Consider the following 18275-nt stretch of genomic DNA (forward strand, 5'->3'; position numbering starts at 1 on the left):
CTCAGTTTGCAGGAATTTTTTTAAAGTCATCCAATCCAATCTCTCTTTTAAAGAGCAAATCTCTTCTACTTAATCTATGGTGGTCTAATACATTCATTTTTAGTATAACTGTAGTTGTATAAAGGCTTTTCTGTGATAAGCAAATATATTCTCCAATAATTTCTCTTCAGTGGTCCCAGTTTTGGTTTGTAAGATAACACTGACTTAACCTACTCCTTCTACTATGTGACAAATTCAGATCTCTAAATTCATTAATTTATTCAATAAGTATTGAGTCCCTATGAAAGTCAGGAGGCCTAAGCTCTAATTCTAACTCTGCTCAGATAAAATATAAGTTTGCTTCTACCTACAGACAAAACACAAATTTTTCAATATGCCATGCCATATAAATTCTAGACCCTTCCCACCAGTCTGGTTATTATTTACTTTGACTATGTGCTCAAAGTTTGATGTCCAACAAAAATGATAGTAGTTATAACATTAGATTCATGAAAACAAAGGCAACATTTCTTTTTTTCAGGTTTCTACAAAATTACAATACTTTTTTTTTTTTTTTTTTTTTTAAGACAGAGTCTCACTCTGTCACCCAGGCTGCAGTACGGTGGCGTGATCTCCGCCCACTGCAACTTCTGCCTCCTGGGTTGAAGCAATTCTCCTGCCTCAGCCCCCCGAAGTAGCTAGGAGTACAGGCACGTGCCACCACGCCCAGCTAATTTTTGTATTTTTAGTGGATATGGGGTTTCACCATGTTGGCCAGGCTGGTCTCGAACTCCTGACCTCAGGTGATTCGCCCACCTCGGCCTCCCAAAGTGCTGGGATTACAGGAATGAGCCACCGCCCCCAGCCTACAATATTTTTAAGTTTTAAAAATAAATGTTGAGACTGGGCATGGTGGCTTACACTTGTAATCTCAGCACTTTGGAAGGCCGAGGTGGGTGGATAACTTGAGGTCGGGAGTTCGAGACCATCCTGGCCAACATGGTGAAATCCTGTCTCTACTAAAAATACAAAAATTAGCAGGGCATGGTGGGTGGGCACCTGTAGTTCCAGTTACGCGGGAGGCTGTAGCAGGAGAATTGCTTCAACCCGGGAGGCGGAGGTTGCAGTGGTTGCAGTGAGCCAAGATACCGCCACTGCACTCCAGCCTGGGCGACAGTGAAACTCCGTCTCAAAAAATAAAACAAAAAATAAATGTTGAAAGTGTTCGATTCAAAACAGAATGCAATATTTTATCCTCTGACAAGAGTAAAGAAAGTGCTTCATTTTACTTTTATTATAAATCATTTTGGGAAAAAGAAAGGCTTTAATCACTACATATATTAGTCATCCATCAATTTAACATTTATTCACTGAGCAACTCTGAGGCATCAGGTACCTCAGGTACAAGGATAATATTAGTAGAGTGACAGCAAGGAATTACTAAGATGAATAAAAATATCTGTACCTGCCCTGAGTTTCAATGGGGCAGATTTTAGATCCATATAAGAAAGTTTTCTCTAGCAATTAAAACTGTCCAAAAAAAAGACCAACTATTTCCAAACACAGTATATCCTTATTATTTAAATAAGAAGTTATAAATGACCATTTGTAAAGGGCAAGATACGGGTTATATGCACTATGTGCCAGCCACAGGTTCCTTGCTAGCTCCCAAACTCATTAATTTTTTTTTTTTTTAATTTTTACTTTAAGTTACAGGATACCTGTGCAGAAGAATGTGAAGGTTTGTTACACAGGAATATGTGTGCCATGGTGGTTTGCTGCACTTATCGACCTGTCCTCTAAGTTCCTTCTCCTCGCCCCCCACCACCAACAAGCCCTGATGTGTATTATTCCCCTCCCTGTGTCCCTGTGTTCTCACTGTTCAGCTCCCACTTATGAGTGAGAACATGCGGTGCAAAACTCCTTAATTTTTGTGGAGCAAGTTACTTCCAGGCTGGCTTCCACACAGTTATACAGGTCTGGACAGGTGCTTCCTATCCCATAGAAGGAGGCTATACTGCACAATTTCCCCACTCCCAGGCAGACAGATTCAGAGCCTAAAGCCTTCCCTTAGAATAACTCAAAATCTGTTCACATGACTTCGATCTCAGGTCTTCCGCCCAATCTATTAGGATACTCATCTGTCTCTGAAAAGGTTTCTCCCAATTCTTTTCTAACACAGACTGATTTTATTAAAAGGAGAATTACTTACAGAGGATTACTTAAATTGAACTAGTTATCTGGAGATCTTAATGGCAAAGGAAAGGGAGGAAAGAGCTTGAGTGTCAGGGTAGGGAAGATGTGAACTCTCAATTATTGTTGATGGGTGCAAATTTTTTTGGAGAATAATTGGTCAAAATTCACCAAAACCTTTAAGACAATTTAGGAAATTTAGCTCTAGAAATGGATTTAAAGAAATAATTAAGATTGTGTGAAAAAAATCTGTTCAAGGATACTGATCCCAGCATTATTTACAATAAAGAAATATTGGAGACAATTGCTTGTATGTTTGTATATGATGAATTAAAAATTATATAACTATACAAGAAAATAATACACAAGTATTAAATATGTATATTTACTGACAAAAAGTTGTTATATATTGTTAAATTTAAAAGCACGTTATCAAATATACATCTATATAATATATATTGTATATTATTATACATATGTATTCTATGATTTATACGTATGTCCTTAATATGAATTTTTAAAAGTTGGGAATGTTTATGTCTTGGTAAAGGAGACATAAGTAATTTCTCATTCTTATATAGTTTTAAAAATGAACACATATCACCAGGTACAGTGGCTCACGCCTGTAATCCCAGCACTTTGGGAGGCCAAGAAGGGCAGATCACCTGAGGTCAGGAGTTTGAGACAAGCCTGGCCAACACGGTGAAACCCTGTCTCTATAAAAATACAAAAATTAGTCGGGTGTGGTGGCACGCACCTGTAGTCCCAGCTACTCGGGAGACTGAAGCAGGAGAATTGCTTGAACCTGGGAGGCGGAGGTTGTAATGAGTCGAGATTGTGCCACTGCACTCCAGCCTGGGAGACAAAGTGAGACTCCATCTCAAAAAATAAATTAAAAAAATAAAAATAAAAAAAAAATGAACATGTATCACTTAAAATGTATTTTGAAAATAAAAAGGTAGGTAAAAGAAGGCTATCTATGCCGAGGCAAGGAAGGGAGAGACAAACATATAGGAAGGTGAGTCCTACCTGTAGATCTTTACTACTACATTAAAAATAACAGGAAACAATTCCTGGAAAAAACTGGTAAAGGACCCAAATATCTCTAGCATGTATTACAATGAAGAACCAAAGCTGAAAATGCAAAACTAGTTCATTAAAAGATGTCTTTAAAAATATATTAAGTTACACATGATTCTTTCTGATTTGGATACATGAAGAGTTAATAAGGGGGTCAAGAAGGCATGGGGCACCAACAAAGGGATGCATGCATGTGAGAAATAACACATTGGTTCATAAGACAAAGCTGGAGCTGGGCGTAGTGGCTCACAGCTGTAATCCTAGGACTTTGGGAGGCCAAGGCGGGTGGATCACGAGGTCAGGAGTTCAAGACCAGCTTGGCCAACATAGTGAAACCCCATCTCTATTAAAAATACAAAAATTCGGCCAGGTGTGGTGGCTCACGCCTGTAATCCTAGCACTTTAGGAGGTCAAGGTGGGCAGATCACCTGAGGTCGGTAGTTCGAGACCAGCCTGGGCAACACGGTGAAACCCCGTCTCTACTAAAATAAAAAAGAAATTAGTCGGGCATGGCAGCGTTCGCCTGTAGTCCCATCTACTCAGGAGGCTGTGGCAGGAGAATTGCTCGAACCCGGGAGGCGAAGGTTGTAGTGAGCTCAGATCGTGGCACTGCACTCCAGCCTGGGCGACAGAGCAAGACTCTGTCTCAAAAAAAGACAAAGCTGGAAGTCACAATCCTTCTCAGGCAGTCCTAATTATCCTAAATCAGAGAGAAGCAAACAAAACTAGCTAATGCTACTTAAGGCAGGTTATTCTATCTGCCTGAAATAATTCACATTTTATAATTTATAACAGCATTACAGAGCCTAGTTTATAGGACTCAATTAACAATAAACATAAATATAAAGTTCCAACAAAATGAGGACAAGAGAAGGCACAGCAGGAAGAATATGCAGCAACCAAAAACGGGACCATTTCTGGTTTTAGTTAGTTGTATTGTAAGGTGGCTATCAGCAAAGTCATCTTTTTTTTTTTTTTGAGATGGAGTTTCACTCTTGTTGCCCAGGCTGGAGTGCAGTGGCGCGATCTTTGCCCACCACAACCTCCACCTCCCAGTTCAAGTGATTCTCCCACTTCCACCCTCCCAAGTAGCTGGGATTACAGGCTTCCACCACCACACCCAGCTAATTTTTGTATTTTTAGTAGACAGGGTTTCAACATGTTGGCCAGGCTGGTCTCAAACTCCTGACCTCAGGTGATCCACCCACCTTGGCCTTCCAAAGTGCTGGGATTATAGGTGTGAGCCACCACACCCGGCCAAAGTCATCTTGATAGTAAAGGTAAATCAAGCCTGGGCTCTGAATGGAAACATGAGGGTCAGAGTAATGACCAAGTGATAACCAGGAAGAAGTGCATCTGAAAACTGGTGCTGAGACCTAAAGTTTTATGTATTGAAATCAGTCCATAAATCCCTCATTTCTCAGCAGAGGGGTGAGGCTGCTAAGCCTCATCTGACCATACTATGTATAGTGCCTACAGCATGGCAGACAATGTGTTAAGGACTACGTGTAGAGTAGTGAATTTAAAGATGCAGTCCTAAGGTGGCTTGGAATAATGGAAAGAGCAGAGACTGGAATCAGAAGATCTAGATTCAAGTCCTTACAGTACCATCTACTAACAGTAAGATTGAGGGTAACAGTTAAGTTTCTTCTTGGGTAAAATAGGGATGATAGCACATCTGTTCCACCTACCTCACTAGATTATCGTGTGAAAGAAATCACACACTGATCATGAGAGTGTTATACAAACATTAGTCATTCTTAGTCATTTTAATCCGATTTCATTTTCATAAAAATGTTGGAAGGTGGGGGCCAGTATGACTCACTAGCCCAAACACCTCCAAGGACAGATCTGATTATCAGCTGGGCTTCCCACATCATCATCTCAAAATCTCCATGAGAGATTATATTTAACAGAAATAAAATTATATTAGGCCTAAATTCATCTTGTCCTTCTCAGAGAGTCATCTACCCTCTTGAACTTGACTAGTACTTCACGTCACTGGAAAGCAATAGCCTTCCAATAACACTCTCCATATACAAATACTCAAAATAGTCCAATACCACCAAGTGACTTCATTTATCTTAGTCAAAGTTCTCAAATTGACAACAAAGCCCCAAAAACACAAGTATCGCTTGTTAATAGAGTTCATGTTTCTCTTTCTGTGTTCTTGGTCTGAAACCACAATGTTAGTTTACAAGTGAAACCCTTTTAAATTTTGAAAGCAAAACTAAAACAAGAAATCTAAGTCAATCTGTACTCTATCCCATTTGTCTTCATAAAATACACTGGAAATGATGGTCAAAGTGAAAATGCTAAACCTGTGTAAACAAATAACTAGAATACTAGATGAATAAGCCCAAGGTTGCAGCTGTATCCACAAGTCAATTTTGGGACTATACTAGTGATGCATCTCTATACTTGCACTAGTGACGGCACTGTTTTATGTCTATCTTCAAGTTGAAAGTACTTTTTACTTCTGTTACAGTTTTCATAACATGTATTTTGCTCCCAGGTATGGTTCAGAGCTTCACATTCACCATTAGAACCATATTCTCTCTTTAGGCAGTCACAAAATAAGCCTACCTCTGAACAGTAAGAAAAATAAATAATATTTTACCCAGATGACTTTTAAAATAGTAAATATCCACAACAGTAGCACATCATCACAATAAAACATGTTTTATTTTTGCAGTGACCTTATACAACATTTAACATAACATTTATTTAATAAGAAATATAATTTAAAGTTTTTGAAGGACAATCCTTCATATCTTATTTTCTACTGTTAAGCTATTTTTCCAAGTTATTCACTCTCTCACTCAAATATGAAAACCAAGAGTCTCTCATAATCAGACACAGGACACAAAAAGGACAGTATGTTCATATAGTTCAGCTGTGTTACTATCAAAAAATAAGAAAGTGGGCGATATTTTGATATCAAATGTCAGAGAAATAACATCACATACATCTATTTTCTATTACCTTCAGATTTTTAGGCATCGGACTAGACTCTTTATATTTAAAGATCAAAGTATACTGGTGGAGAGAAGACGTAAGAAACAGCTACATTTTCCTTGCTTACAAATTCATGCTTAAAAAAATAACACAAGACTTGGTAACCTACAACCAACTGCTGAACTTAATTAAAAATCACAATGGGCCGGGCGCAGTGGCTCACACCTGTAATCCCAGCACTTTGGGAGGCCAAGGCGGGTGGATCACCTGAGGTCGGGAGTTCGAGACCAGCCTGACCAACATGGAGAAACCCCATCTCTACTAAAAATACAAAATTAGCTGGGCGTGGTGGCCCATGCCTGTAATCCCAGCTACTAGGGAGGCTGAGGCAGGAGAATCGCTTGAACCTGGGAGGTGGAGGTTGCGGTGAGCTGAGATCACACCATTGCACTCCAGCCTGGGCAACAAGAGTGAAACTCTGTCTCAAAAAAAAAATTATAAATAAATAAAAATCACAATGACCTGTGGTCCTGCACCAGTCAATAAGGCACGAGGATGGCAATGCTTGTGTCTTAGATAATATGCCTGCCCCTAAGCTTAGAATTCAGCTGCAGACACAGGTTCAGGTGACTCAATAAGAGAGAGATTGAAGACTTCCTCTGATCACCCAGATATCCACTTGGTTAACTCTCTAATGCCCTTCAAGTCTGTTCAAATCTAACCGTCTCAATGAGGCCTACCCTGACCATCCTTATATAATTCCCCAACCTGCCTTCTTCACTCCATTCAGGCATTCCTGATCCCCCTTAACCATTCAACCTTTTCTTCTTTCCATACCTTTAATCTCCTTGTAACATATTATACAATGTGTTTATTATGTTTGTTGTCTCTCTCCCCCCACTAAAATGTGAGTTCCATAAGGGGAGGAATCTTTGTCCACTTTGTTCACTAGATGTATCACAAGGCCCCACAACAGTGTCTGCCCCATAGGAGGCCTTCTATAAGTATTTGTTGAATGTTAAATACTCCTTTGCATCCTGTCCTCCCAGTTCTCCATCCCAGCTCCCATTCATTAATGTGCCTCACTCTAACCATGCTCGCAGTGGAACAACTAGGACTGGGAATAAACAAACAAGGCTCCAGATCATAAAGAGAGGGAGGTTTTTACATTTATCCCCTACTCTAGTCCCTAAAAATCCATCCTATGTTTTTTCCTTTTATCTCCTTTCTGAATTCTCAATTCCTCCCAAATTCTTTGTCTTGATTTCCTTCTCTGTACAATTCCATCTCTAAACTCAACAATCCTCTTGGACACTTGGGTGATACGACAAACTTAAAGAATGGTAACTGAATGCTGTAATCACTCAGTCTTGATGAAAGTAAAACCCTGAAACAAGAAGAAACATTTGTGTGCCTCATTTCTTTTTCCTGTCATAGCTAAGCTGCTTCAGAGAGCAGGCTACATTCCCTCTACTTCCTCACTTACCAATCATACCTCAACTCCTCTGCTCTTAATGAACCCTTCCAACTCCTTACTTACATGACCACTATGCTGCTTACTCCTTGAAGGCATATTTATTGACCACATACTATATACTAGGCAATATACTAGTATAGGTGTTTCAACAGTAAACATAAGATCTCTGTTCTTACGCAGTTTGAGTCTACCAGGAAGACAAGCAAAAATGAGAAGTGATAAATGATGAGTATCATGATAAAAATGTACATGGAGCTTTGAAAACATACAGCTGCTAGATGTGACCTACTCCAAGGGACAGAAAAGCCCCCCCACCGAGAAATGTAATGTTTAAAAAGAAACCCAAAGAGTAGGCAATAAGATGGAAGAGAAAGAGTGTTCTAAAGGAATACCTCCAAAAATCTGAAAGACAGAGAGTAGAGTGTATATAAAGAACTGAAAGTTCAGTATGGATATGGTATTGGGATAAGCAGGGCCTTAATAGGCATATTATTCTAAGACTTCATTCTACGGACAAGGAAATAAAGGAGAAATGACACAAAACTTCAGATTTATATTTTTTAGAGAATGAATTCATTTTCCTCATTGTAGTTAGAGCAGACAGGAACAAGAACGGAGGCAGGAGATGACAGAGATGATCTCTTGAAACTTTTGGTTCCTATGAAAAGAACTTCCTCATACCGCTCTGTTTCTTCTCAGACACCTTCAATATATTATTTTCTCTGCCACCCCTCTAAGGCTACAGCCTTTCCTCAGCTCTCCTATAAACTCTCCTGGGTGACCCCACCTATGTTTCACAGGTACCACCCCATAAAGTGATGATGACTCCCAAACCTGTATCCCCAGTCCAGAACTCTCAAGGCCAGAGTTGCATTTCCTACCACCTACCAGACACATTCACCTATGCAATGCCTTATGTTCAAAACCAAACACAAAATCCAGACTCCACATATCTGGTATTTCCTAACTCTGTTGATAGCATCAATGTAGTCACTCAAGCCAGAAATTCTAAATGCCATCAATTACCCTTCTCCTCCTTCCCCTCACCGATTACCAGGAGTTTTTGATCATCTTCTAAATATGACTCAAATCCATCCCTTCCTTTCATCTTCTATACCAGCGCCTAAATTTAGTCTTGCATAAACGCTCATCTGGATTATTCAGGAACTGGTCTCTACATTTCTAGCCACTTTGTAAAATCCTTACACTACACTGTAAGATATTTCCTCCTAAAAAGTGTTTCTCTAGTCCGGGTACAGTGTACTCACACCTAAAATCCCAGCACTTTGGGAGGCAGAGGTGGATGGATTGCTTGAGCCCCCGAGTTCAAGACCAGCCTGCGCAACATGGCAAAACCCCACCTTTACAAAAAAATAAAATAAAATACAGAAATTAGCTGGGCATGGCAGTGTGTGCCAGTCCCAGCTACTCAGGAGGCCGAAGCGGGAGGATCACTTGAGCCTGGGAGGCGGAGGGTCTAGTGAGCTGAGATCATGCCACTACACTACAGCCTAAGTGACAGAGTAAGACCCTGTCTCAAAAAAATAAAAATAATTGAAAAGGTCCAAATTCTTTGATATGACACATGGAGGCCATTAACTGGTGTTTCCTGCCAGAAAATAGCCTCTATTCTCCATCTATAAAATAACAAAAATAAATAACTGCAATGACATCTCTGCCAGATGTCACACTGAACCTGGAATGAATACAGATGCAGATCTCTCAAAACTCATCACGGTTTCTCAAGCCTCCAGGTGTTTGCACATACCATACCCAAAGCCTGGAATATCTTTTCCTATCTTCTCTACCTAGAAACCACTGGTCTCCTTTTAAAAGTCCAGTTAACACCCCTTCCTCTGTCAATCTTCCTTGGTTCACACTCCTCTCTCTCCCTTCCTTCATCCCCAATAAAGGCAGAGTTGGGCATTTCTTCCACTTCTCTTCTATGGCACATAATTTTCTACCAAATTATGACTGCTTACATGTCTGTTTTCTTTCTTTTTTTTTTTTTTGAGACAGAGTTTTGCTTTTGTTGCCCAGGCTGGAGTGAAGTGGCGCAATCTCAGCTCACTGTAACCTCTGCCCCCCGGGTTCAAGCAATTCTCTTGCCTCTCCCAAGTAGCTGGGATTACAGGCGCCTGCCACCATGCCCGGCTAATTTTTGTATTTTTAATAGAGATGGGGTTTTGCCATGTTGGCCAGGCTGGTCTCAAACTGCTGACCTCAGGTGATCCACCAGCCTTGGCCTCCCAAAGTGCTAGGATTACAAGCGTGAGCCACTGCGCCTGGCCACGTCTGTTTTCTTGACTAAACCATATGTTCCTTATTGATAGTGTACTTACTTTATCTCATGTGTGCATCCCCATATCCTAACACATTGTCAGCACTCAATAAATACTTCTTTAATGAATGAATGCTTCTAGAAGTGTGAGAATACATTAAGCTTTGTCTCTATAAAATGGGATCTTGGGATATGTTTCAAAGTGCCTAAAGCCATTCCAGAATGGTGACTCTTGGATGGAGGAAAAGAAAGTGAAGGCATACATAAAGGAGATTCCCCATAGCAGACCTAATTCATCTAGCATCCAGAGGAACCCACGATAAGACTACATGACAAAGACTTCTACGCAAATTATAACATCATTTATAATTGCAAAAAAAAAGTTTAAAAACTAGAAATAACAAATATGCAACTTAGAATGATTAACTAAATGAAGGTTCATTCAATGGATCCTTTAAAAATAGTACTTTTGACCAGGTGCGGTGGCTCACCCTGTAATTCCAGCACTTTGGGAGGCCGAGGTGGGCAGATCACGAGGTCAGGAGATCGAGACCATCCTAGCCAACATGGTGAAACCCCATCTCTACTAGAAATACAAAAATTAGCTGGGTGTGGTGGCGCATGCCTGTAATCCCAGCTACTCAGGAGGCTGAGGCAGGAGAATCGCCTGAACCAGGGAGTCAGGAGGTTGCAGTAAGCTGAGATTGCGCCACTGCACTCCAGCCTGGCGACACTGCGAGACTCCGTCTCAAAAAAAAAGAGTACTTTTGTGTGATTACACCACTGCACTCTAGCCTGGGCAACAGAGCAAGACCCTGTCACCGAAAAAAAAAAAAAAAATTGTACTTTTGTAGAATATTTAACGACTAGGGAAAATGCTGGTCATTTCAATCAAGCAGAAAAAAGAGCTATATCATATTCCCAATCATAAATTAAATATAAAAGCCATTTTGGAAATTTTGATTTAAAAACATTTAGGAAAAAAGCCTGAAATAAACTGTATTAAATTATTAGCAGTACCTATCTCTGAGTAATTTTCTACAACTAATTTGTTCAACAAATATTTATTGAGCATTTGTTTGTTACATTACAAAGATGTGCAAGAGACATCTGTTTCTGTCCTCTGGGAACTAAACATGTTATTCTTCCATAATCAATCAGATAAAGCAATAAAGGTTAGAAAAAAATTCATGGGATTGCCCAGTCTAAATTGATATTCTATGAAAGGTAAAAAAAAAAAATAATAATAATAAATAAAAATAAAAAGCCAGATTCCCAGAACTTCTCTGAAATCTAGGCTGGAAGCAATTTCGATACAAATATTTGGATAAGGACTACCCAAATGGCTTGTACTACTGATTATGAACTGTATCATGATGCTGTAGTTCTTCTAGATCCTTGTGGTCTGAAGGTAGTTGAGAATCTAAATCTCCAGATTTATCCTTCCTGTTGGCAAATCTACATTTTTACAGTAATTACAAATAAAAGCTGCTCAGTTGAAATTTAATCCTTCATCCACCATCCACCAAATTCCTTTTCTCTTCAGTGTTTCCTTCCCCTCTACCATTTCCTGCTCTTGCCCTCTATGATTCACTCCATTTATCTAAAAGAATCTTTATGTTCCTCCTCTTCTTTCAACCAAGGAACAGCCAATACAAGATTGAACTCTCCCATTTGGGGATTCTCAGGAAAGATGGAAGCTTCAGAGGGGATCTGTGGTATTGATGAACATAAAAGTAAATTATGAAGAATCTCAAAGCCAGAGTCCTTTTAAAGCTTCTGCTTCAAAAGATACCTCAGGTGTTTAAAAAAAAAAAAAAAAAGCGGGGATAAGTCCAGGCTTGGTGGCTCACACCTATTAATCCCAGCCCTTTGGGAGACTGAGGCAGAAGGATCACATGAGGTCAACAATTTGAGACTAGCTTGGGCAACATAGGAAGACCCTGTCTTTACATTAAAAAAAAAAAAAAAAAAAAAAAATTAGCCAGGCATGTTGCCACACACACTTGTAGTCCCAGCTACTGAGGAGGCTGAGGAGAGAGAATCCCTTAAGCCCAGGAGTTCAAGGCTGCAGTGAGCTGATCGTGCCACTGGACTCCAGCCTAAAGCACAAGACCCTCTCTCAAAAACACAGGGAGATATTATCTGAGTAGAACAGTGGCTAATTTACCTTCATTATTCTTTACTGCAGGTATTTCACTAGTTTATATCCTACATTGAAAATACTTCTAAAACGTCCTAGGATTTTCAGCTCATCAGAAACATAGTGATAAATAGTAAAATTACTCTAATTGCAGAGAGCTTAAAAAATCCAGCACTATAGTTTCAGGTTACATGTTTTTAGGCATACTAAGGAGTAAATTTAAACTGACAAAATTCTATAGGACTTAGATCACTGATAGTGGACACACCATAAAATAGTTTTTCAGAAATACTTCCCCAGAGAACTCAAATAGTTGAAATTTGTAATAAAAACACATGCAGGGTATAATTAGACAGCATCATAGGGCCAGATGTGGTGGCTCATGCCTGTAATTTCAATACTTAGGGAGGCCGATGCAGGCAGATCATTTAAGCTCAGGAGTTCGAGACCACTCTGGGAAACATGGCAAGACCCCCCTCTCTACTAAAAAAAATACAAAAATTAGCCAGACATGGTGGCACACACCTGTAGTGCCAGCTACTTGGGGGGCTGAGGTGGGAGGATCACTTCAGCCCGGGAGGTTGAGGCTTCAATGAACCAAGATCACGCTACTGCCCTCTAGCCTGGGGGACACAGAGACATCCTGTATCCAAACAAACAGACAAACAGAAGGCATTACAGGAATACATAGAGTATTAAATGCTAACTTAGTGCTATGATATCAAAAGCATATGCTCAGAGAACCAGGTGACAGAGTCTGATATTCATTCATTCATCAAATTTTTAGGAAGTACTAACTCTGTGGCAGGCATAATCAGAGACAGAGCAGTGAAGAGATTAAAATCCCTGCCATCATGGAGTATTTTAGTGAATCAAGATAGATAATAAACAAGAAAAAAATAAGTAAAACATTATGTTGGTGATAAGTACAAAGCAAAAAATAAAGTAGGAAAAAAAGATCGGGAGGATGTGAAAAAGAGGAGGAAGGGAGCAAGCCATATAGTGGGGGGGTGGTGGTGAAGGGGAGACATCACGAAGAGAGGAAATAGCAAGAACAAGGGCCCAAAGATGGGGAGATGCTTATTATGTTTAAGGAGCAGCAGGCAGGCCAGTGTGACTAGAGCAGAATGACTAAGGAGAGTGGTAGATGAGGCTGAGAAATAAGAGGGAAGGGCTGTCTTGCCCAGGAGCATTTGGGTAAGGCTTTCATGGACAGGTATTATAGCAACAGGTGGAAATGGAGGGGTGGAAGGTGATTCCAAGTAATTAGAACAAAGGAAAACAAAAGACAAGGAGCTATGAATGCCTTAAGGATGTTTAGAATCAGAGGCTGGCCTAGTGTGCAATGAATATACATGTAAGTGTGAGGAAGCAACATTGTGGGGGTAGAGGAAGCAACATTGTGAGGGTAGGGGACCATGTGTTAAGGGGTGAAGGTAGAGAATGATGAATATTCGGTTTTTGATTCTCTGTTTGGGAACTGCAGAAGAGAGACTAGGGCAGGAAGGCACCAGGGTAAAAGGCAGGCATTAGCTGCCCCTTAAATATAATCTTTGCTTTTTCCCGGGCATGAATAAAATCCTGCTCCAGAGAGTTGCTTTAGTTACTATTATCTATGAAGAAAAAGGGTGGAGGTCTTAAGATCTTTATGGGAAAAACACTCCTAAAACTTTATTGCAGTAGAGAGAAGAGAATATATACAAGTAGAATTTATACTACTGTAAATTAACATGAACTAAATTGAACTGGTCTAATGCACAGTGAATCATAAGACAAAGATGACTAAAAAATGAGACTGAGAAAGGAAATAGGAATTTCAATTTTCTAAAGAGCATTCCACAAAGTGGGTAATCCCTGGATAAACAACTAAGTTAACTACCTCTAATTTTACATAAAGAAGAAGAGGATTGTTACAAACATACACTTTGAGTTCAAAGGTATTCACAAGGTAAGAGCCAGAACCTTGCTCACAATTCATCACCTCAGTACCAGTGCCTGGTACAGAAGACTCAAATGCTTGCTTAAGGAATAAAAAGCCTACCCATTACAGTGTATCTCAGTAGAATCAAACAGTGCTAGGGCTATAATACCACCACCTTGAAATGCTAATATTAATTGGGAGGAAATTAAAAGTAGAAAGAGGAGAACCACCTGTGCAAAACAACAACCTAACCCCAGAGGAATCTACTGGTTAATTACCCAAATAACACAAAACCACTTCAGCGATATGCGGAAGTGTTGTTTGGCACAATGTGATATATACCATGATCAAATCCAATAAACAACGCTGTTGCAAAAAGCAAAGGAATTTGCCCTTAATATTCATAGGCTGCACTAATGCTCCCTTTTTGGAACACGCAACAAAAAGCATAAGGCAATCTCAATCTCTTTCCTCTGAACCATTCAAGAACTCAGCGGATTTGGGGAATTGGGTTTGCTTCTCTACAATGTTTTTTAAAATCCTAAATTAGGTGTAACTTACTCTCATCGTTTGTCTTAAGTAATACAAAAGAGCACAATACAAAGACAGCAGCTCATATCCACTCATGGTTGTGGGATGTTATAAATCTCTGAAAGGAACCGATAAAGTAAAACAAAACCCAGCAAGTTAATATCACATTTTTATCGCCAACCAAAAACAAACGATCAAACTTCTACCAGGAAAAGCATCGTTTTATATGGGATAATGTTTGCATACATGTCACCAATATTAGTTTGCTTACAGTTAAAGCTCAGAGACAGGGTTTCATATGGCTTTTTTAGTCAAACTCATCCATTAAAACAAATTTTTTTTAAAAAATGCAAATGTCTGAATGTCAATATTCTTTCCTGTCTATCTTCCATGAAGCATTTTTCCATGCTAACACTAGAGCATCCTTCGGTGTAATTCCACAAGCAGATTCAAATTCCCTTCAATACCATAAATAAGCCCTATTAAAAAGCCTTTAAAACACAAAAAAAGTACAACAGCGGTTTGCAACTGTGTAGTTAGTTCTGCCTGTTGGTAGCGATTAGAACAAGCTATGAGTCGAGGGTGCTCAGAACCGAGTAAAAGGGACCCCCGGCCGCTTTCTCCCCAAGAGGCAACAATAAAAGCATCCTCCTCTCGCCCCAATACTTAGCCGGAAAGTGGCCCCATTCCCGGGACCCAGTCGACCGCAGGAAAATAGCACGGCCAGCCTCACTTACCTTGTAGACGTCCCCGTAGGTGCCGCTGCCGACCCTCTGGACGAGCTCGTAGTCCTGCTGCGGGTTCCGCCTCAGGATGTCCGCGGCAGGCCGCAGCGGGGCCTCCATCTTCACTTAGGGCCCGGCCCCCGCCAGCTCACCCCGCGGATCCCGGATTCCCGCTAACGAGCACGGACGGCGCCGCTTCCCAACATGGAGCCTCCGCCCGCAGCTCCGCCTGCACGAGGGACAAGCAAAGGCTGGTCGGCGTCGCGGGCTACGACCTCTCGCGGCCCGCGCCCTCGCGGCCCGGCCCCTTCCCTTCCGTCCCGCCAGGGGCTGTGGAAGAGAAACGGGCCTGGAAGGGCCCCCGGCGCCCCGTATCCCCGTTCGGGCTGCGGCCCTTCCCCCTCCCCGGCAGCCCGCGAACTGCCCGACGAGGCCTCCCCGCCAGCCGGGGCCCAGGGCCGGCTCGGTACCTGATGGGGGCGGCCCCGTCTTTGTTGAGCGCGGAGCCCGGGACCTACTTCCTAGACCGCACCCGCGTCCTCCTCCCCGGCGCCGGCTGGCAGCGCCGAGATTGCCGTCGCCGCCGCCGCCACTCAGCCGCTGCACCGCGCGTCCTCTCGGGGACAGCGGAGGCGCGTACAGTCGCCGCCGCCGCCGCCGCACCACGTTCCCCACCCGGGGCTGCGTCACCGGGAGACACGTTCCCAGCCAGCATGGGTCGGCACCCAGCGGCCCGCCTGAGCACTCCGGCCGCGGAACCAGAGTGCCGCCCTGAGGCCTGCTGAGAACACAACACCCTCCGGACCGCGCCACCGCGCCCCCCTAGCCCGGCGCGTCCTTGCAGGGCTTGGGCTGTCTCCCTCCCACTCTCAGAAATAAGGGACATCCCTGGGCATTCGTGGGCCAACGGCCTTGGCTAAACCGTCCCCACATTTGTCAGGTAGGCCTGTAGGGTGACGGGTAGAGGAAGAAGGGCGATGGGAACGTAGCCCTCCAAGTTAAACACGGAAAAGGTACGTTAAAGGGCACCGGGCCAGAAGTAACCTGGCAGCGGGGCGCCGGGGAAGGAGGTGGGGGAGTGCCAGGTTAACTACGTCCCGGCACACCCTACTGCACCTTCCTGTTTTGCAAACCATTCCCGGTGGTACCAGTTTGAGGCTGCACTGCACACCTGCACAACCTGCCTTCTACTTAGTTCTTCTGAGACATTTCTGAAAGTCTGAATTCCTAGGACTGCTCAATGACCTTTGTCCCTGTTGGGCACACGCAGTGTCTCATCGCTGGTATTGCACCTTTAATGAGATCAGGAGTTCCGCAAAAGTAAAACAAAGTCAGGGGTCACAGGCTGGTTCTGGTTCTACCACTTCCTCAATATGTGCTCTGGGACAAAACAGCATATTTGGCAACATCTCAGTGTCCTTATCTGCAGCTTGAAGAGGGTAAGATTTTGCATCTGACACCCAGGAAAGTGTTTATAAAGCGTTTTACAGGATTGTAAAGAGGGTTATCGAATATAAGAGGTCTTAAAATACTTAACAATGCACAGCATATATGGAACAGGAGTTCGGGGAAGTAATTTGGCTGATATTTCACAAGCTGTTTTGCAGTTTCAGTTCCAGTCTTGCTCTGAAGGTAGAAATTAAGTTGCCAGTGTTACGTTATACTGGCTAAGTTATTTCTAGAGCCTCATAGAGAATTTGAACAGAAAAGTCAGATAACACTCAGCCACTGCATTTAGTGACTGAAACATCACAAAAGAGCAAGTTGGAGATGTTGGCATGTGGCTTTGAACATCCAATTTTTAATTCTGTTCTTGAGAAATATACTCTTTATTGTTGATAATTGTATAATGTAGAAATTAAATTCGTACCTTAACAGGACAGGGCATATATGTATTTTCTTGTGCTCCACACACAAAGGGCACTTATTTGGGGAACATAAGTAAGGCCAGACTTACATGCTCCATGGACAAAGCCTATGTGTTTGCTGCATTGAAAAAATTGTTGAAGAACAGTTCCTTCTTTCAAAGATTCTTGGCACTTGTTTTGGTGGGCACATACTTTTGGCTTTGATGACTCAAAATCTCTTCGAATGTTCTATTGGTATCTTAGTACTTGTTTACTGTCATAGATTCATTTGAGATTTTTTCCTCTGGCCATATAAGTATTGATCCTTTATCTAGTCTGAAATATATTTATTCTTACATATTTACACTTGCCTTACTCCAGGGAATTTCAGGCAGCCTACAGAAAACACATACTATAAAACAAGATAAAAATAAGTGGGCAAACTAGTATGAAGTTAAAGAGAAGGAAAATACGAAACCAGAACAGTGCGACAAATTGGCCAACCAGAGGATTTTATAGTGTTTTTGAGATCAAGAGTAACCAATTGATCAAGAAAGAGGCATATATTTTCCTAATGCAAAGACTTCCAAAAATTTTATTTAATGAGCCTTCTTCATAAAGTAGAAACTGAATGCCCAGTTTGAGACAAGGACAAATATCCTGACAATCCTTTAAGCATATTATTCTTGAAATACAGCATTTAAAATGAATTAGGCAATGAAATGTTTGAGGTCATAGGCTTCAACAAGACCCTGGAGTGCAGATATTTTATGTTGCCAGTAATGGCGGATCCATATGCTTTGACCATCAACCTAGAGGCAGATAGCATGGAAAAAGTCAAGACTCTATGTGCTGGTTAAAAAATGTGTCTGCTATAATCATTATTTTACTTGTACCGCAATTCATGCAAAGAGGAAAACATTTGTTTTATACTAACTCCAAAAGAATCTTAAGGATTTTTAAAATACTGGTTGAGTTAATTTTAACAAGATCAGTGAAGTGGGTTGCTTTGTAAAGAAATGCAAATTCAATTTACTTAAATATACACTGAGAAAATTTAATTTTACATCCTAGACAATTAAGCAAACAATTTCAAGGTTGAAGTTTATGTAATAATATGTTAGTTATGTCATGGTAACT

At 41.3% G+C, this 18275-nt stretch overlaps 2 protein-coding genes across 9 annotated transcripts in view; one reads left to right on the forward strand and one right to left on the reverse strand.

The window, feature by feature from the left end:
- MAP4K5 (mitogen-activated protein kinase kinase kinase kinase 5) overlaps positions 1-16228 on the reverse strand; it is a 112749-nt gene extending 96521 nt beyond the window's left edge. For 2 of the 6 annotated variants that reach the window (XM_054447623.2, XM_063651202.1), the window contains exons 1-2: positions 15807-16053; positions 15301-15517 (exon numbers count right to left, since the gene is read on the reverse strand). In XM_054447623.2, the coding sequence (XP_054303598.1) occupies positions 15301-15408 (108 nt within the window). In that variant the 5' untranslated portion in view covers positions 15409-15517; positions 15807-16053. Of the gene's footprint in view, positions 1-15300; positions 15518-15758 lie in introns of all 6 variants that reach the window. The other 4 variants (XM_063651201.1, XM_063651203.1, XM_054447625.2 and 1 more) reach the window with 4 other exon arrangements.
- The window catches only part of ATL1 (atlastin GTPase 1), a 102060-nt gene continuing 99637 nt past the window's right edge, over positions 15853-18275 (forward strand). Inside the window, exon 1 of one of the 3 annotated variants that reach the window (XM_054447629.2) lies at positions 15853-16228. The gene's annotated coding sequence lies outside the window, so the exon portion shown is untranslated. Of the gene's footprint in view, positions 16302-18275 lie in introns of all 3 variants that reach the window. The other 2 variants (XM_054447627.2, XM_054447628.2) reach the window with 2 other exon arrangements.

This window comes from Pongo pygmaeus, chromosome 15 (assembly GCF_028885625.2).
Source record: "Pongo pygmaeus isolate AG05252 chromosome 15, NHGRI_mPonPyg2-v2.0_pri, whole genome shotgun sequence".
NCBI classification, from domain to species: domain Eukaryota; kingdom Metazoa; phylum Chordata; class Mammalia; order Primates; family Hominidae; genus Pongo; species Pongo pygmaeus.